General features: G+C 37.6%; 1 protein-coding gene across 2 annotated transcripts in view; it reads right to left on the bottom strand.

The window, feature by feature from the left end:
• PIWIL2 (piwi like RNA-mediated gene silencing 2) overlaps window positions 1–22,161 on the bottom strand; it is a 64,298-nt gene that overhangs the window by 31,772 nt on the left and 10,365 nt on the right. For both annotated transcript variants that reach the window (XM_040242769.1, XM_040242777.1), the window contains exons 10-13: window positions 3,232–3,420; window positions 2,533–2,617; window positions 1,740–1,829; window positions 156–296 (exon numbers count right to left, since the gene is read on the bottom strand). In XM_040242769.1, the coding sequence (XP_040098703.1) occupies window positions 156–296; window positions 1,740–1,829; window positions 2,533–2,617; window positions 3,232–3,420 (505 nt within the window). The remainder of the gene's footprint in view (window positions 1–155; window positions 297–1,739; window positions 1,830–2,532; window positions 2,618–3,231; window positions 3,421–22,161) is intronic.

Genomic DNA, 22,161 nt, shown 5'->3' with positions numbered 1-22,161 from the left:
GTCAAGGAAATTCAATTATGACTAGGACCAAATAAAACGTATAATAATAAAGCAAAAACTGTAAAATAAAGACAAGATAGCAAGTTATCACCTAGTCTCAGAAAGCTCTAAATTCTTTGTAATGCTGTTTCCTACCATCATATCTTCCAGTTTACCTTATGTACATCTTTCTGCAGATAGAGTCCCCAACGTGTCAGTTCATTGTTAGCTGTCTCATTTTTCGAAATTCTCTGTAGCAAGCATTCCAAAGCACTATGGTGCTGTTTGGGGCTCAGGTTGATCTGCTGGGTCAAATCCTGAATAGAATCAAAATGGAGATACTAAGCTATTACTTCTCCAGTATGAGATTAAAGAAACCCCAATGTAAAAAACATTTCCATAGAAAAACCTTCTTCCCACTGAAATCTGTAGAAATTTCAAAGTGTCTCCAAGGACTTTATTATAATAGCTCATGAAAGTGAATGAAGTATAAGGTTAAAATTTTAGCCATAAAAGTAAGAATTTTTTAAATCTGAAGTATAGCTGATTTACAATGTTGTATTAATTTCTGCTGTAGAGCAAAGTAATTCAGTTACATTATATACATACACATACATACTTAAAGTATTTAAAATTGTCACTGTTTCTTTCTCATGACATCTAAATCTTATTCTCTTTCTCAAAGCCATGTAAGAGGACTTGACTATACCTATTTAACATCAGGGCAGAAAAATGCCCTATGCCAGGCACGCAGGCAAACATAAAACACATCTAGTCTTATACTTCATGTCATATGATACTAGTCAGTTAACATCACTATAAAACACTTGTTTGGTCCAGGGTGTGACCCATAATAGGTGTTTTCTAAATATTTATTGTTGAATGAACATCTAATGGGATTCAGAATCATGTAAGTGAATTCTTTCTTTAGCTTCTGGAACTAATGAACTGTGCGGCTGTTGCTCCCTGCGTGGCAGTCATTAGGGCAGTGAGTCTATGGAGCTATATAGATAGCTCTGTGATCATAAAGTCATTAGGTAACTGGGAGTTGTAAGGAAGAGCCTTGACCTACATACTGAAAGCGGAAGTATCAGAAGGTAAACATGAAAGAACTCTGTTATAGGAATTCACTTTAGCTCTTTACGATGTTACTAAAAACAATTCATGGCATCTGAGACAAGCCCAGGGGTCCAAAACTGGGACAGACAAGGACTGAGACAGAAGCAGCAGAGCAGCATGCAGGTGCAAAGACCCAAGCGGACAGTATGGAGGTGGAGCCCTCAGGGTCTGGACCCCTGCTGCTGCACACTGCCTCCCAGATACTGTACCATACATGAGACCTCCAGGACACCCGAGCACCACAGCATGAACTTCTATCCTCTAATTTCTTCCTCCAACTTGCTGACTTTTTGCTACATTATCTCCTCCATCCCTTCAAATAAACTGAAGGCTTACAGAAACGTTAGAAAAATTCAGTGCTCTCAAAGAACATCGTTTATGGTCACATGACCGGCCTACAGTCCCCCATCAGATTGGGGAGGGTGATGCTAGAACTATTTGTATCCTTTTACCTTATAATCCAATTGTTCTATTATTGTAACAACATTACAAAGAGAGCTCTGGTCGGATCTTTCACAGTGTGTGGGGATCATGCTTATGGAGAGGAAAAATGAACCTGCCCAGGTGATGATGCAAATCTGGGCCAGTGCAAGCCATATCTCTATCAAAATGGTCTTGGGTTCAAAGCAGGCCCTTCTCACCTTCATGGCTCTGAAGTCCTTCTTCATCTTCTCAGGGATTCCAGTCATGAAGGAAAGCTCAGGGAGCAGCAGGATTTCACTTTTTAGCAACTTGGAGGAGAGAACAGAGAGGAAAGCAAGGCACTCAAAGAGGATCCCGTTCCTCTGACTGGTATAAGACACTGGCAGGCCCAAACTGGTCCCACAGAGGTATAACAGGCACTCTTAGGAATATAAGACCCCAGAGAAGAGGGCAGGAAACACGACCAGTGTTTATCCTTTTCTCACTCGGGTCACAATAAGCTGTTGCACTAGGTAAAGAGAAAAATATTCAAACTGTCAAAAGCAGAGGGAAAACTAGAAAAACTAGAACTATTTTTTCACTTGGGCCTCCAAGTAAGTAGGTGGATATCACACAATATATCCTATCAAGCTGGTGCCTCTGTCTCATCTTAACCTATTTTGATCTTCAGTCTCCACTCTGAAGATAGAGGAGTTAGGTACTAACTGGTCCCTAACCCTGTTAAAATGTCTCCAGCTTCCCTAATGGACCCAGTGCTTCAATCTTCTTTAGCAGTCAATTCTCCTTATTCCTTAACCTAACTCATTCTCTGGATGTTTAGTTCCTCACTAAGGGGACTTCAAGAGTACCTCTGGCCATAGGAGACAGACAAACAACGCACAGCTTTCCCTAACCGCACTGTAATCATAGCCTCATGCTCCCAGAGCCATGAAGAAGGTGAAGAGTGGCTGATGGGTAGAGAATTTGGCTGGAAGCATCAGCCTGACATGCACCACCACCACTACCACTCACCATCCCTTGGTTATTCTGTCTCTCACTGGGCCTGTGGATCAGCAATGGCTGGTCCTCTTCCTTTACTGTGATCCCATAGTTTTTGCTAGAGCAGAACAGAGGCAGGAAAAAGTTGTCAGTAGCAGCATCACCACTCTTACTGCAACACAGTCTGAGCGTTAACTCAGGACTGAAGTATATTATTTCTATTATACCCTTGTCAAAGATCCATCATAAACTCACCAGAGTACATTCATAACTGGAAAAAGCAGGCTCAAGTTAATGCAACTAAACAGAGAGGAAACAGGATAACAGCCCAGGAAAGAAATTCTTTAAAAACTGAATCAGGCCAACAAACAAAAAAATACAAATAAAAAACTTCATCAGGCCAAAGGGCTTAGGTAACTAGAAAGGCAAAATGACAGTCAAATGATTAGTGACTTGAATTTAATCTCTCCAACCAGACTTCAAACCAAAACAGAAAAGGAAACATAATTTTAAAGCTCTGAGATTAATTTATGAAATAACTTGTAAAAAGTACTAAAGGAAATAAAACTGTAAGGTTAGCAAATTCAAATCAAATGCCACAGACAAACTCGTCAATCCTGGGTGCATTACCAATCCAATTACTTTTGATGTGTCCTGCTATGTGTCATTCTTACTGGAGAATGACAGACCACGCCCCAACCTGTAAGCCCAAGCCCAGTCTCCTTCCTCTACCTGTAGTAATCCAAGAATGTAATCTCCTTCCCATCAGACATGGTGAAGCTATCTTTTGGAGTCTTATTCCAATCCACATCATCAATACGATAGGTACGATTGTTGTATCGGGTTATAACAATATTGCCAACCAGAAGCTTAGTGCACTCGTCCTGGAAGTTTTCTTTGTTCTCCAAGTACATGGTGTGCCTTGGGAAAGAGACAAAAGACCTCTGGATCATATGGAGTATACACAGAGCAACATGAAAGGGACAGGGGATGCCTGTAAGTACTTGAGGGTTCCAACTGCCAACACCTAGCTCCAAAAGGCTCCACCTGTCTCTTTTAGGAGACAGAACTCTTGTATCTCTTTTTAACAATGCCCCCCAAAAAGAGTGAAAAGATAAAAATTAAAACTAAAAATTGATAAAATCCACTACAGTTCTTAAAACAAGGTACTGTAATCATCAAAATAATCTGTATCATCATTATTAGGAGGCAGTCTACACAGGAACAACAGAACATTCTTAAAACTATATATGCCCTCACTAGCTGAAGGAAGAAATTACAACTATTGGAGGACAACACTCGCGAGGCAAAGAGGTGAAAAAAGGTCATCGAAGATGAAGATGATCAGTGGAGGCTGAAGACAGACAGGGACCAGATACTAATTTCCTTGTGGGTCAGAGCATGGACTCTTCTGTGGGCCCAGTATCACCCAGAGTATACTCCTTAGGAACACTGGTCCCTTAAGAAGTTTTGAGGGGGTGAAAAAGGTTCTACAATAAAAAAATTGAGTCCATTCTTCTACTATAACCCCTTCTTAGAGGTTCACAACATACATTACCACATCAGACTGCTACAAAAAGAGAAACATGTTGAGTTTCATTCACCTACAATTTACTAATAAACCCAGACTCCTCCCTCCCTTTTCCCTTTTAGTCCCTTGAACAACTATCACCACTCTAGGTGATTAGTATCCTGCTGAACCTGCTGCAGTTAAGTGATGAAAAACCATCAGAAACTTGAAATAGTTCACATTGACCACAGACCCTGGAGCCAAAACCTTGGTTCAAATCTTGGCTCTGCCACTTGCCAGCATATGAGACTTTGAGCAAGTTACTTAACCTTGTGTTTCAGTTTCCTTGTGTCAAAGTGGAGTCAGAACAAACTGGCTAACTCACTGTAGCTGATAGAACTCCATGACTTTATTCATGTAAAGCACTTAGAGCATAACACTGTGTTTTGAAATAAGATTAGAGATTTTATCACAGCTCATTCATGAATTTTTGCTTCGCATTTATATAGCTTTATTCAACAATACAACTATTTTTATTTTTTTTTTGTTTTTATTTTTTTTTAATACAACTATTTTTAAAAAATATTTTAAAATCAAACTCTTCAACTATGTTAATGGTTACATAACACTATTTCACTAAGTGGAGGGTACATTAATTCACTGGTCTTTTACTTTTTAAGTAGTAGTTCTATTGTTTCACTCTTACAAATAACTGATTGAACATCTTTTACAAAGATTCTTCTATACTTAAAACTGGTTCCAAATAAGAAAAGGAGTACGTCAAGGCTGTATACTGTCACCCTGTTTATTTAACTTATATGCAGAGTACATCATGAGAAACGCTGGGCTGGAGGAAGCACAAGCTGGAATCAAGAATGCTGGGAGAAATAACAATAACCTCAGATATGCAGATGACACCACCCTTATGGCAGAAAGTGAAGAGGAACTAAAGAGCCTCTTGATGAAAGTGAAAGACGAGAGTGGAAAAGTTGGCTTAAAACTCAACATTCAGAAAACGAAGATCATGGCATCCGGTCCCATCACTTCATGGGAAATAGATGGGGAAACAGTGGAAACAGTGTCAGACTTTATTTTGGGGGGCTCCAAAATCACTGCAGACGGTGACTGCAGGCATGAAACTAAAAGACGCTTACTCCTTGCAAGAAAAGTTATGACCAACCTAGACCGCATATTCAAAAGCAGAGACATTACTTTGTCAACAAAGGGCCATCTAGTCAAGGCTATGGTTTTTCCAGTGGTCATGTATAGATGTGAGAGTTGGACTGTGAAGAAAGCTGAGCACCGAAGAATTGATGCTTTTGAACTGTGGTGTTGGAGAAGACTCTTGATAGTCTCTTGGACTCCAAGGAGATCCAACCAGTCCACCCTAAAGGAGACCAGTCCTGGGTGTTCATTGGAAGGACTGATGCTAAAGCTGAAACTCCAATACTTTGGTCACCTCATGCGAAGAGTTGACTCATTGGAAAAGACCCTGATGCTGGGAGGGATTGGGGGCAGGAGGAGAAGGGGACGACAGAGGATGAGAAGGCTGGATGGCATCACCGACTCGTTGGACATGAGTTTGAGTGAGCTCCGGGAGTTGGTGATGGACAGGGAGGCCTGGAGTGCTGCAATTCATAGGGTCGCAAAGAGTCGGACACGACTGGGTGACTGAACTGAACTGACCTGAGGGTGGGTAACAGATAAGGGGTGAAGGGTTTCTTTTGATTGTAATGGAAATGTTCTAAAACTGATTGTAGCGATGGGTGCATAATGAATATACTAAAAGCCATTAATGTTATCCTTTAAATGAGTGAACTGTATGGTATACAGTTAAATCTCAATAAAACTTTTAAAAAAATGAAAGATACAATCATTCCCAGGTAATTAAAAACTAAGAGATCATGCTCCTGGAAGACTCTGCTCTACAGGAAATACTAACAGATAAATCTTTTATCCCTCAGTGTAAGTAAACAACACCAGATGGCAACTTGGAGCCACAGGAAGGAAGAATGTTAGCAACCATATATATGTAGGTAAATATAAAGTGACTATATGAATATACTTTTTCTTCATGTCTTAAAAAAATTATAAGGTTATTTATTGTAAGACTGTTTAAAGCAATAACTAAAACATTGTACTGTTGGGTTTATAACATATATCCAGTTTGTGTCTCTGGGTATGTATTCATAAAGAGGAGAGAAATATGGAACTATGCTGGAGCAAAATTTCTATGTTTTACTGGAATTAAGTATGCATTAATGTAAAATAGATTGTGATATGTGAAAGATACTGAAATACTTAGAACAAACAAACATAGACACACACAACTGACACAGGAACTTAAATGGTACACTAAAAAATATTTAACACAGAAGAAGGCAATAAAGAAAAAATGGAGGGGGAAAAAAAGACATGAGACAGACGAAAAACAAATAGCAAATAGCAAATATATAGCCAACAATATAAATACTAAGACTTAATATAAATGTATTAAACAGGCCAATCCAAAAGCAGATTGTCAGACTGGGTAAAAAAGCAAAATCTAGATATACGCTGTCTACAAGATATACATTTTATTAATAATTCAAAGACATAAACAGGTTGGAAATAGAAGAACAGAAAATACATACCAAACAGTAACCATAGAAAAGCTAGACTGGCTACACTAACATCAGACAAAATAGACTTTAAGGCGATATTACTACTAGAGATGAAAAGGCACATTTCACAATGATAAAAGAGTTAATTCATCAGTAAGATACGGTGATTATAAATATGTACATTTATTGTAAGTATAGATGCATGTGTAGCCAAAGGCAAATACCTGAAGAAAAAATTGACAAAGTTTAAAGAATTAAACAACTTGAAAAGATTTCAATATTCCTATCTTTGATACCACAAATAGAAAATTAGGAAAGATACAGAAGACTTGAACAACATTAGTAAATCAACTGAACTAACTAAGTACATAAAACACTCCACCCCAAAACAACAGAATGCATATCCTTTTCAACTACAAAAGGAACTCCCAGGACAGATTCTATACTAGGCCATAAAACAAGTCTCAATAAAATTAAAACACCTGAAGTAATACAAAGTATGTTCTCCAAACACATCAGAATAAGACTAGAAAACAAAACAGAATAGGAAGTACCCAAATATCTGGAAATTAAACTGCAACCTCTAAATAATTCAAAGACAGCAGTACAAAAGAAATTAGGAAGTACCTCAAACTGAAAGAAAGCAAAAAACCAATATCAAAAAATCATGAATTATAGCTAATGCAGTGGTCAGAGGGAAGTTTACATCTTTAAATTATATGAGAAAGAAAGGTAGTAATAAACTTACATGTTTATGATAGAGGTGTCAAGTTAAATCAAGAAAGGACAGTGTTTTATGACTTATATGCAACAAAATGAATTTAGACCACTACCTCATATTGTCCACAAAAGTTAACTCAAACTGGATCACAGACCTAAACATAACAGTGAAACAATAATGCCTCCTAAAATAACACAGAAAATCTTTATGACTTTGAGTTAGAGAACAATTTATTAGATTTGAAAACAAAAATACAATCCATGAAAGAAAAAAAACTAATAACAGTCAAATTAAAAATGTTTGATCCTTACAAGACTCCATTAATAAAAATAAAAAGATAAGCCACAGACTAAGAGAAAAAGTTTGCAGATCATGTATCTTGATAAAGGGCTTATATTTCTCACTTATCAGAACTCTTACACACTCCATGAAAAGAAAATTAAAAAATTGGTGAAAACTGTGATTACACATTTCATCAAAACAGATAAATGAATGGCAAATAAGCACAGGAAAAGATGCTCAACATCATCTAGGGAAATGCAAATTAAAACCCACAACGATATTCTGTAATAACCTTAAATGGGAAAAGAAACTGAAAAGGAATAGATACATGTATAACTGAATCACTCTGCTGTTTGCCTGTAATTAACACAACATGGTTAATCAACTATATTCCAATATAAAAGAAAAAATTTTTAAAACCCTTCAGTTCAGTTCAGTCGCTCAGTCATGTCCGACTCTCTGCGACCCCATGAACTGCAGCACACCAGGCCTCCCTGTCCATCACCAACTCCCGGAATTCACTCAGATTCACGTCCATAGAGTCAGTGATGCCATCCAGCCATCTCATCCTCGGTCGTCCCCTTCTCCTCCTGCCCCCAATCCCTCGCAGCATCAGAGTCTTTTCCAATGAGTCAACTCTTTGTATGAGGTGACCAAAGTATTGGAGTTTCAGCTTTAGTATCATTCCTTCCAAAGAAATCCCAGGGCTGATCTCCTTCAGAATGGACGGGTTGGATCTCCTTGGAGTCCAAGGGACTCCCAAGAGTCTTCTCCAACACCACAGTTCAAAAGCATCAGTTCTTTGGTACTCAGCTTTCTTCACAGTCCAACTCTCACATCCATACATGACCACTGGAAAAACCATAGCCTTGACTAGATGGACCTTTGTTGGCAAAGTAATATCTCTGTTTTTTAATATAAAAACCCTTAGAAAGCATTAAAATTAAACACAGGATCTTAAATGTTCTCACCATAAACAACAAAAAAAAACCACAACAAGGTATTACTATGTACTGATCAGAATTTCTAATATTAAAAAACTGACCATATCAAGTGTTGGCGAGAATGTGGAACAAACAGAAATCTCATACATTTGCTGGTGGGAACATAAAATGGTACAGACACTTTGGAAAACAGTTTCTTAGAAAGCTAAATGTACACCTATCATTTGACCCACCATTTTATTCCCAAGTTTTACCTAACTAAGAGAAATCAAAGTATGTGTCAACAGAAAGACTTGTACCCTAATATTTACAGCAACTTTATGTGTAACAGCCAACAAGTGGAAACAACAGGTGAGTAAACTTTAAAAATTGTGGTATATTCATACAAAAGAGTACTACTCAGCAATAAAAAAGATCAAACTTTTGATACATACATCTACAACTAAGAATATACTGGGAAAAAGCAAACTAATCTGTAGTGACACAGAGAAGATCAGTGTTCACTGCCCATGGGGCAGAGGAAGAATAAAAGTGGAAAGAGGTTTCAGAGAAACATGAGCAAATTTTGAGAGGGCAATGAATATGTTCATTTTTTTCATTATAATGTTTCAAAGATAGAAAAATATGTCAAAATCCATCAAAGTGTAGACTTTTTTTTTTAACTTTTTATTTTGTACCTGGGTATAGCTGATTTAAGGGCTTCCCAGGTGGTGCTAGTGGTAAAAAACCTGGTTGCCAATGCAAGAGGCGTAAAAGATGTGGGTTTGATCCCTGGGTCAGGAAGATCCCCTGAAGAAGAGCATGGCAATCCACTCCAGTATTCTTGTTTGGAGAATCCCATGGGCAGAGGAGCCTCGTGGGCTATGGTCCATAGGGTCGCAAAGAGTCAGACACAACTGAAACAACTTAGCACACACACACACATAGCTGATTAACAAACAATATTGTGATAGTTTCTCAGGAACAGCAAAGGAACACAGTCATACATATATACAAGTATCCATTCTCCCTCAAACCTGCCTCCCACCCAAGCTGCCACATAACATTGAGCAGAGCTCTATAAAGTGTAGACTTTAAATGTGTGCGGTTTACTGAATGTCAGTTGTGTCTTTAATAAATCTGAAAAAAGAAACAGAATAAAAGATCCAGAACTAGACTGAACTACAGATTAGGATTGCATATACAGTAATTACTGGTGGCATTTCAAATTAGTGAGAAAAAAAAAGATCATTAAAAAATGGACAGGACTTCCCCCGTGGTTAGGAATTGGCCTGGCAATGCAGGGTTTGATACCCGGTCTGGGAGGACTTCACACGCCTCGGGCAACTAAAGCCCATGCCCTCTAGTGCCTGCACGTGGCAATTACTGAGCCCATGTGCTGCAACTACAGAAGCCTGTGTGCCTAGAGTCCGTGTTCTGCAACAAGAGAAGCTACCACAATGGGAAGCCCGTGAGTCACAATGAAGAGTAGCCCCTGCTCACTGCATCTAGAGAAAGCCTGTGCACAGCAATAAAGACCAGTGCAAAAAAAAACAAAAAAATGGACAGAAATAAATGAAAATATAACAATGAAATACAAATGCAGGTCTAAGAGGGAAGTTCATAGTGATACAGGTCTTTCTCAAGAAACAAGAAAAATCTCACACAACCTAACCTATGACCTAAAAGGACTAGAAAAAGAAGAGCAAACAAAGCCCAAAGTCAGTAGAAGAAAGAAAATAATAAAGATCAGAGAGGAAATAGAGATTAAAAAAACACAACAGAAAAGATTAATAAAACCAAGAGCTATTTGTTTTTGAAAAGATAAACAAAATCAACAAACTCTTAGCCAGGCTCACCAAGAAGAGAGGACCCAAATAAACACAAGACAAAATGAAGAATGAGAAATAACAACCAACACCACATACATATGCAAAATCATAAGAGAATATTATTAACAGCCATATGCCAACAAATGGGACCATCCATAAGAAATGGACAAGTTTCTTGTTAAAATGGCCATACTACTCAAAGCAAACTACAGATTATGCAATTCCAATCAAAATACTCAACATTTTTCACAGAAATAGAACAAATAATCCTAAACCTTATGTGAAACCACAAAAGACCCCGAATCACCCAAGCAATCCTGAGAAAAAAAGATTAAGATGGGGTATCACTCTCTCAGACTTGAGGCTAAACACAAATCTATAGCAGTCAAAACAGTGTGATACTGGCACAAAAAAAGACTGTAGATCAATAAACATAGATCAGAAAGCCCAGAAATAAACCTATGCAGCTAGAGTCAATTAATCTATGACAAAGAAAGCAAGAATATACAATGGAGAAAAGACAGTCTCTTCAACAATGATGTTGGGGAAAGCTGAACAGTCACACAGAAAACAATGAAATTAGAACATTCTCTCACACTATATACAGATTTTAATAAACTCAAAATGGTTTACAGATCTAAATGTAAGACATGACACCATAAAACGCCTAGAAGAGAACACAGGTGAAACTTTCTTTGACATAAATTGTAGCAGTATTTTCTTAGATCACTCTCCCAAGGCAAAAATAAATAAAAGCAAAAAAAAAAAAAGGACCTAATCAAATTTAAATGCTTTTGCACAGCAAAGGAAACCATCAACAATACAGACAGATAACCTACAGAATGGGAAAAAATATATATCCAAACAATGCTACTGATAAGAGATTAACTTCTAAAATACACAAACAGCTCACAGAACTCAATATGAATAAAATAAACTCATTCAAAAAATGGGGAGAAGGTCTAAACAGACATTTCCTCAAAGAAGACATACAGATGCTCAACAGACGCATGAAAAGATGTTCAAAATCGCTAATTATTAGAGAAATGCAAATCAAAATTACAATAAGGTATCACCTTACTCCAGTCAGAATGGCCAGCATCAAAAAGTCTACAAATGTGAAGAAAAAGACACCCTCCTCTACATTGCTAAAAGGAATGTAAAGTGGTTCTCCACTACGCAAAACAGTATGGAGGCTCCTTAAAATACTAAAAACAGAGCTACCATATGATCTGGCAATTCCACTCCTGGGTATATATCAAGAAAAAAACAAACACTGTAATTCAAAAAGATACATGTACCCCACTGTTCATAGCAGCACTATTGACAACAGTCAGGACTTGGAATCAACCCAAATTCTCATCAACAGATGATTAGTTTAAGAAGATACAGTGTATATATACACAATGAAAAAATATTCAACCATTAAAAAATAATGAAGTATTGACAGCTGCAGCAACATGGATGTACCTACAGAATATTACAGTTACTGAACTAAATCAGACAGAGAAAGACAAATATTATATAATATCAATTATATGTGGAATCTAAAAAAATATACAAAGGAATCCATATACAAAACAGAAACAAACTCACAGACATGGAAAACAAACTTTCGATTACCAAAGGGGAGAGAGAGGGAGAGGGACAAATTAGGAGTATGAGGTCAACAGATACAAACAACTATACAGATAATAGGTAAGCAACAAGGATTTAAGGTATAGCATAGGGAATTATATCTAATATCTTGTGATAACTTATAATAGGATATGTTAATAAGTGCAAAAAAAGAATCACTACGCTATATACCTGAAACTACTGTAAATCAACTATACTTCAATTTTTAAAAAAGAAAAGAAAAATATGGATAGAATAATTTCCTAATCATTTAAATAATTAAATTCTTTATGAATTTAAAATTATGTAAAAAATTAAACAATACAACTGGATGAAAACATAGCCAGTCTTATACTCTTGGGAATTAAAAATATCTCCAGTAACTTCAGAAACAATGGATTGTTCTGTAGTCATGGTAACAAGTAGTCATTTGCTGTGCTTAGTCCCTCAGTTGTGTCTGACTCTTTGCAACCCCATGGACTGTAGTTTGCCAGGCTCCTCTGTCCATGGGATTCTCCACGAAAGAATACTGGAGTGGGCTGCCATGCCCTCTTCAACAAGTAATCGTAAGAACCAATTTTAAACCTGCTTAATTGTATCAACTCACTTCAGAAAACACACTTTTGCAAGCCAACCCAACCACTGTCACCCCCGTTTCTGGAAATGAGGGAGTGAAGTGAAGTGAAGTTGCTCAGTTGTGTCCAACTCTTTGTGACCCCATGGACAGTAGCCTACCAGGCTCCTTTGTCCATGGGATTTTCCAGGCAAGAATACTGGAGTGGGTTGCCACTTCCTTCTCCAGGAGATCGTCCCAACCCAGAGATTGTAGGCAGACACTTTACTGTCTGAGCCACCGGGGAAATGAAGGAATGACAGTCCAATAAGCATCCCATAAGAATTTAATTATTTAAATGGCTAGGAAATTATTCTATCCATATTTTTCTTTTCTTTTTTTAAAATTGAGTTGATTCAATCAATCAACAAAACTCTCACCTGAGCAACAGTGCTTTTACAGACAATGTTGACCTACTTGGTCAGCTGCAAGTCTGCAGTCCTAAACTACATGCTTCTCAAATACAGTACTCTATATGAGATACAATCAGCTTTGACTGATCTCATCATCCTTTGACAATTCTGGAAGTCTCACCAGGATCTCATCATCCTTTGACAATTCTGGAAGTCTCACCAAAATAACTGTGAAAACTCTTCCCAGCCAGCATTCCAGGCAGTCTCAAACCAACAGATGCACTCACTCGGCCCCCCATGCTTAACTCCACTTATCCTTCAGGTCTGCTGCCAAGACAGGAAATCCCAAAACCAGCTGAAGTCTGACTAGTTTCATTAGACTCCAACTGCTTTAATAACATCGGCCTTTCAGTTTACAAATGCATTATCTGGTATATAATTAGATTGAGGTCTTTGTACAAGGTCTTTAGGCTTTCTGTTTTGAAGATATACTATTTGAATATATTTTTGATATTAAGTTGACTATTTTTCACTTGCTTATTTTGCTTTTGCTATTACGTGTCAATATACATAGTCTTCTTTCATTTGTTTTTGTTTTCTCTTGGACTTCCGTGTCTCTGTTCAATGTACGAGGGAGTGTTCTATAATAAATGGACAGAGGCATAAGCCAGATAAATCTTGAAACCAAGCCGATCTACACCTGAACATTATGGCTGGAGGCCCACTAGATCAGTGACCAATTTGTAAAAAAGCAATTTCTCAAAAGTCATGAAGCCATTCCTTGTCTTGTCAATTTGTAAAAGAAGGTCACTTTGTTTGTTTAGTTCAAATTCCAGGGTCAATGATAGTTGGGTCACTGATCTCATGGCCCCTTCCTATCTGCAGTTGGAACCTGAGATACGGTTCACAAACACACATCCTTCAATGACCTTAGTGCTTCTTTTTCTTGTTTGTCATGGGTTTGCTAATGTCAAAGTCTCAATGTCTCCCTGCTTTTGATATAAAAGACACACGACTATCCTAATCTTGCCGTTTCCTTGGTAAACAGGGGAAAAAATTTTTTGAGTTAAAGTTAAAATGCCCATGCATCAGAAAAAATAAAAAAATTAAAAAAAAAATGCCCAAAGTGCACATGTGACATTCTCCAGTATAGATCATAAGCTAACTTATAAAACAAACCTCAATAAATATAAAAGGATAAAAATACATAAGTCCTCTAGCCACCAGAGAATGAAATTAGAAATAAATGACAGAAAGAAATTTGGGAAATACACAAAACATGGAAATTAAAGAACATATTATCCTAGATAATCAATGGGTCATACAAGACATTACAAGGGAAATCAGAAAATACTTTGAGTTCGATGAAAATGAAAACACAACATAATCAAACTTATGGGATATAGCTAAAGCAATATTTAGAAGGGAATTTATAGCTATAAATGCCTGTATTAAAAAGAAGAAATATCTCAAATAACTCTTCTACCTTGAGACAATGGAAAAACAAGAGCAAGTTAAACCTGAAACAAGCTGAAAATTAGATGACAAGGGACAGAGAGCCCATGAGTAGTTTCAGGATTGGGGCTGATCCCAAGAAAGTCCAAGGCATATCTAGAGGGTTGGAACTTTCAGCCCCACCCTTCCATTTCTGGGAAGGAGAGAGGGGCTGCAGATTGAACTTGACCGCCAAAGACAAACAATCTAATCAATAATGCCTACATAATGGAACCTCCATAAAAACCTCGGATAGGTTTGAGGGAGGTTCTAGACTGGTAGGGGCTTCCTTGGTGGTTCAGTTGGTAAAGAATCTGCCTGCAATGCACAAGACTGCCCGCAGGAGACCCAGGTTTGATGAAATGGACATGCTGGGAGGGTGGGTATGCCTGGAGAGTGTGCCCTATCCTCTACTGCCCCAAACTGCTCTTCCATTCGATTATTTCTAAGTTTGCACGGTTTATAATAAACCAGCAAGTTTTTTTTTTAATTTAGAAATAAAGTAAGCAGAAGGAAGGAAATAATAAATATAGGAGTGAAAAGTAATGAAATAGGGACATCAACAACAACAACATTGATAATCCTTTAGCTAGACCACCTATGAAAACAAAGAGACCAGACTGCTAAAATCAGGAATAAAACAGGGGACTTCACTACTGGCCTCACAGAAGCAAAAAGGATTATAAGAGAACACTTATTAGCAGTATGTCAACAAATTAGATCCCCTTAAATGAAATGGATAAATTTCTAGAAAGCCACAAACTAACCCAGGAATAAAATAAAAACGTGAAGAAACCTCTAACAATACAACAAATTAGTAATTTAAAAACTGAACACAAAGAAAAATTCAAGCCCAGATGGCTCCACTGTTAAATTTCTATGAAGCATTCAAAGAAAACTCAATGCTTATCCTTTACAACTCTTCCAAAAAAAAAAAAAAACAGAACAGGGAGAGAATACTTCCCATTTCTTTCTATAAGGTCAATACTACTCAGTAACAAAACCAAAGGCATCACAAGAAAAGTACAGATCACTATCTCTTATGAATACAGACACAAAAATTCCTGACAAACTACAAGGAAACTAAATCCAGCAACATAAGAAAAGAATTACACGATATGACCAAGTAGATTCCAGCAATGTACAGTCAATTTAACATCCAAAAATAAATTTAAAAATCAGAATTTTTAAAGTGATCATCTCTACGAAAAGCAGTCAACAAAATCCAATAGCCTTTCATGATAAAAAATGTTCAGCAAACTAAGAATAAAAGGGAACTTGCTCAACATGACAAAGGGCATCTTCAAAACCCGTAATTAACACTGTACTTAATGGTAAAAGATTGGATGTTTTCCCCCCTAAAATCAGAACAGGAAAAGATATCCACTCTTACCACTTTTATTCAGCATTGTACTAGAGGTCCTGGCAGGGCAATTGAGCAAGAAAAAAAATAAAAGACATCCATATTGGAAAGGAAGAAGTAAAAATATCTCTATTTTCACATTATATGGTCTCTTATATAGAAGACTTTGAGATACATGTAAAGAAAATTAATAGGGTAAATGAGTTCAAAGGGGCTGTAGGATACAGGATCAGTATACAAAAATCAACTGTGCCTCTATATACTTACAAAGAACAATCCAAAACTGCAATTTAAAACTTCAATTTATAAAATCATTAAAAAGACTAAAATATCTGTACTTAGGAATAAATGTGAAACTTACACTCTGAATCACTGCAAAATCACTCAAAATACTTACACTCAAAATCACTGCAAAATACACTTAAAATCACTGCAGATGGTGACTGCAGCCAGGAAATTAGAAGATGATCACTCCTGGGAAGGAAAGTTATGACCAACCTAGACAGCATATTGCAGATAGTGATTGCAACCATGAAATTAAAAGATACTTACTCTTTGGAAGGAAAGTTATGACCAACCTAGACAGCATATTAAAAAGCAGAGACGTTACTTTGCCAACAAAGGTCCATCTAGTCAAGGCTATAGTTTTTCCAGTGGTCATGTATGGATGTGAGAGTTGGAAAATAAAGAAAGCTGAGCACTGAAGAATTGATGCTTTTGAACTGTGGTGTTGGAGAAGACTCTTGAGAGTCCCTTGGACTGCAAGGAGATCCAACCAGTCCACCCTAAAGGAGACTAGTCCTGGGTGTTCATTGGAAGGACTGATGCTAAAGCTGAAACTCCAATACTTTGGCCACCTGATGCGAAGAGCTGACTCATTTGAAAAGACCCTGATGTTGGCAAAGATTGAAGGCAGGAGGAGAAGGGGATGACAGAGGATGAGATGGTTGGATGGCATCAGCGACTCAATGGACATGAGTTTGGGTAAACTCCAGGAGTTGGTGATGGACAGGGAGGCCTGGAGTGCTGCAGTTCATGGGGTCGCAAAGAGTTGGACATGACTGAGCAACTGAACTGATTACACTCTGAAAACTACAAAACACTGTTGAAAGAAATTAAAGATCTAACTAAGTGGAAAAGCTCTTGTGTTCCTAGATCCGAAGACAATATTGTTCAGATGGTAATACTCTTCAAATCAATCTGATTCAACATATCCCTATCAGAATCCCAGTTGATATACTGGTAGAATTTGACAAGCTGATTCTAAAATTCATATGAAGTGCAGGAGATCCAGAACTATCACAAGAAATCTTAAAAAAGAACAAGGTTAAAAGACTCACATTTCCCAATTTCAAGACTTAACACAAAGTTACAGTAATAAGACAGTGTGGCACTGAATTAAAGACAGTCATAGACCAATGGTACAGAACTGAGAGTCCAGAAATAAATCCATGTGTGGAACTGATTTTAAACAAGCATGCCAAGAACATTCAATGGAGGAAAGATCAGTTTTTTAAATAAATGGTACTGAAATAACTGGATATCTTCATGCAAAAGAATGAAGTTGGACACCTACCTCATACCATACTGAAAATTTTATTCAAAACCTAAATGTAAGAGCTAAAACTATAAAACTATTCGAAGAAAACAGAGGGGTAAATCTATATGACCTCAGATTTTTGCAATGGACTTGATACAGGAACAGAAGCAGCAAAAGGAAAAATAGATAAACTGGACTTCATGAAATTGAAAACTTTTGTGCTTCAAAGACTTTTGTACTTCAAGAAAGTAAAGAAAACCTACAGAATAAGAAAAAATTTCCAAATCATGGATCTGACAGACTTGCACCTTGAATATATGAAGAAATCTTGCAACTTAATAGTAAAAAGACAAATGATTCCATTTAAAAAGCAGGCAAAGTATCTGAATAGACATTTCTTCAAAGAAGATATACATATGGCCAATAAGCACAGAAACAGATTTTCTATATCATTAATCATCAGTGAAATGCAAATCAAAACTACACCATTTCCAACCACTTGAATGATGAGAATCATAAACACAGATAATACATGTTGGTGAGGATACGGACAAATCACAACCCTCACACACTGCTGATGAGAATGTAAAATGGTAGTCACTTTTGGAAAATAGTCTAGTAGTTCCTCAAATGGTGAAACATAAAATTAACATATGATCCAGCAGTTCCACTCACGGGTATTTACAGAAAAGAAATTAGAACATAAGTCCACAGGAAACACTTGTGCCTGAATGTTCATAGCAGTGTTATCTGCAATAGTTCTCTAGCGAAAACTAATGTCTGTCTCTAAACGAATGTATAAAACAAAATAAGATATATATCCATTCAATGGAATATTATTCAGCCACTGCAAAGGAATGAAGTACCAATACATATCACAACATGGATGAACCTTAAAAACATGCCAAGTCAAAAATTATTGCACATATATTACATGAACCTATTTATATAAAATGTCAAGAATAGGTCAATCTATAGATATACAAAGTATATTAGTGGTTGCCGAGGTCTGGGGGAAGATGAAGGAATTGAGAAGTGACAGCTAAGAGGTGCAGGATTTCTTTCTGAGGCCATGAAAATGTTCTACAGTTGATTGTACTGATGGATGTACAACTATGTGACTTATTAAGCCACAGCTAAAACAGGTACTGAATGTTGTATGAATCATGTCTTAATAAATCTGTTAAAAAGGATCACATGTATTTATTACCTCATGGTTTCATAGGGTCAGTAATTTGGGTGTGGCTTAGCTGAGTGTCTCTGGTTCAGGGTATTTCACAAGGCTGCAAGCAAGGTGTCAACCAGGGCTACAGACATCTCAAAGCTCAACCAAAGAAGGCTCTGATTCTGAGTTCACTTCGCTGGGCTGCTCCACAACCTGACAGCTGGTTTCCCCAGGGTAAGTGACCCAAGACAGCAAGAGAGAGTACCCAAGACAGATGCCATAGTCTTTTTATATTTCACCTCAGAAGTGACATCCATTGACATCAAAAGCAAAGGCAGCAAAGGCAAAATTAACAAGTGGGACTACAACAAACCAAAAAGCTTCTGCACAGCAAAGGAAACCATCAACAAAATGAAAAGACAGCTTATAGAATGCGAGAGAATATTTGCAGGTCACATACCTGATATGGGGTTAATATCCAAAATATGTAATAAACTCATACAACTCAACAACAACAAAAAAGAAAACAATATAATTAAAGAATGGGCAAAGGATTTGAGGAGCTATTTTTCCAAAGAAAGCATACAAATGGTCAACAGTACATGAAAAGGTGCTCACACGATTACTCATCAAGAAAATGCAAATCAAAACCACAATGAGATCACTTCACATCTGTTAGAATGGCTATTATCAAAAATATGAGAAGTAAGTATTGGTGAGGATGTGGTGAAAAGGGAACCCTTATACACTTGGGAGGCAATGTGAATTAGTGCAGCCACTGAAAAACAGTATGGAGGTTCCTCAAAAAACTATAAATAGAATCACCATACGATTCAGCAATTCCACTTCTGGGTATTTATCTGAAGGAGATAAAAACACCAACTCAAAAAAGATACATGCACTCCCATGTTTGCTGCAGTATTATTTACAAAAGCCAAGATGTGGAAGCATCCTAAGTGTCCACGAACAGATGAATGGAAAAAGAAACCATATTATTTAAACACACACACGTGAACATACAATGCAGTATTATTCAGCTATAAAGAAGGAAATCCTGCTATTTGGGACAACATGGATGGACCTTGAGGGTATGACACTAAGAGAAATAAATCAGACAAAGAAAGACAAATATTATATGATTTCATGTATGTATGAAATGGAAGGAAAGGAGGGAGGGAGGGAGGAAGGAACCAAACCTTCAATTCATCCATACAGAGAACAGGCTGGTGGTTGCCAGAGGCAGGGGACAGGAAATAGATGAAATGGGTGAAGACAGGCAAAAGATACAAATTCCCAGTTATAAAATAAATATATTCTAGGAATGTAATATACAACATGGAGACTATAGTTAATAATAGTACACTGTGTATTTTAAAGCTGCTTTCAAATCTTAAGAAGTTTTCACCACAAGAAAAAAACTTGCAACTGTCTGGTAACAGATGCTAACGAGACTCAGTGACTTACTGTGGTGACCATTTCACAATATTTACATATATCATTATGCAGTACATTTGAAATTAAAACACATTATATGTCAACTACATCTCAATTTTTTAAAAGTGATATTCTATCTGATCCCTTCTGCCACATTCTCTTTTTTCATTGAAGTACAGTTGATTTACAATGTTGTGTTCGTTTCAGGTATATAGCAAAGTGATTCAATTATACATATATATGTACTCTTTTTCAGATTCTTTTCTATTACAAATTATTATAAGACATTGAATATAGTTCCCTGTGATATACAGAAGATCTTTGTTGTTTATTTTGTAAATAGTATTATGTATATGTTAATTTTAAACTCCTAATTTATCCTTCCCCCTTTTCCACTTTGGTTACTGTAAGTTTGTTTTCTATGTCTATGAATCTATTTCCGGTTTGTAAGTAAGTTCATTTGTAACTTTTTTTTTTAATATTTCACGTGTAAGTCACACCATGTATTTGTCTTTCTCTAACTTACTCCATTTAATATGATAATCTCAAGGTCCATCCATATCATTGCAAGTGGCATTATTTCATTCTTTTTTATGGATGAGAAACGACCAACCTAGATAGCATATTCAAAAGCAGAGACATTACTTTGCCGACTAAGGTCTGTCTAGTCAAGGCTATGGTTTTTCCTGTGGTCATGTATGGATGTGAGAGTTGGACTGTGAAGAAGGCTGAGCGCCGAAGAATTGATGCTTTTGAACTGTGGTGTTGGAGAAGACTCTTGAGAGTCCCTTGGACTGCAAGGAGATCCAACCAGTCCATCCTAAAGGAGATCAACCCTGGGATTTCCTTGGAAGGAATGATGCTAAAGCTGAAACTCTAGTACTCTGGCCACCTCACGGGAAGAGCTGACTCATTGGAAAAGACTCTGATGCTGCGAGGGATTGGGGGCAGGAGGAGAAGGGGCGACCGAGGATGAGATGGCTGGATGGCATCACTGACTCGATGGACATGAGTCTGAGTGAACTCCGGGAGTTTGTGATGGACAGGAGGCCTGGCGTGCTGCGATTCATGGGGTCGCAAGGAGTCGGACACGACTGAGCGACTGAACTGAACTGAACGCTCCACTGTATACATATATATACTGTATCATCTTTATCCATTTATCTGTCAAAGGATATCTAAGTTGTTTCCATGTGTTGTCTACTGTCAACAGTGCTGCTGTGAACATTGGAGTAGATGTGTTGTTTCAAATTAAAGAGTTTTCTCTTGATGTATGCCCAGGAATGGAACTGCTGGATCATATGATAGCTCCATTTTTAGTTTTTTAAGGAACCTCCATACTCTCCACTGTGGCGACACTAAATCCCACCAACAATGTACAGGAGGGTGCCTTTTGCTCCACACCATTTCCAGCATTTATTATTTGTAGAATTCTTGATGATGATCACTGACCAGAGTGAGGCGATATTTCATTGCAGTTCTGATTGCATTTCTCTAATGATTAGTGATTCTCAGCATCTTTTCTTGTATCTGTTGGCCATCTGTATGCCTTCTTTGGAGAAATGTCTATTTAGGTCTTCTGCCCATTTTTTTGATTGGGCTGTTTGTTGCCACTTTTCATTCATTAGAAATAAGTCAGGGACTTCCCTGGTGGTCCAGTGGTAGAGAATCCACTTTTCAATGCACAGGACACAGGCTCAATCCCTGTTCAGGGAACTAAGATCCCACATGTCGAGAAGCTAAGTCTACAGGCCACAAGAAGAGAAGCCCGCACACTACAACAAATAGCCCCTGCGCTGCAACCAGAGACACTCCTGCACAACTAGAGAAAGCCCAGGCAACGCCGTGAAGAGCTCACACACCACAACCAAGATCCAGCATTGCAAAAAAAAAAAGGAGGTGGTCAATAAATCCAGCCCACACTCCAGGTGAGGGCTAAGCAGTAGAAATACTGGGAAACCACATCTGGACACATTACAGGTATTCCTTGGAGACACTGCGATTAACTTCAAGATGGCTACGATAAAGCAAGTCACACAAAATTTTTGGCTGCCTAGTGCATATAAGGTTTCCCTAGTGGCTCAGGTGGTAAAGAAGCCACTTGCAATGTGGGAAACCTGCGTTCGATCCCTGCATTGGGAAGATTCCCTGGAGGAAGAAATGGCAACCCACTCCAGTATTCTTGCCTGGAGAATCCCCATGGACAGAGGAG

This window comes from Oryx dammah, unplaced genomic scaffold, assembly GCF_014754425.2.
Source record: "Oryx dammah isolate SB20612 unplaced genomic scaffold, SCBI_Odam_1.1 HiC_scaffold_1, whole genome shotgun sequence".
In the NCBI taxonomy this organism is placed as follows: domain Eukaryota; kingdom Metazoa; phylum Chordata; class Mammalia; order Artiodactyla; family Bovidae; genus Oryx; species Oryx dammah.
Note: the sequence above shows the minus strand (reverse complement) of the source record. Positions and strands in the feature narration are given on the sequence as shown.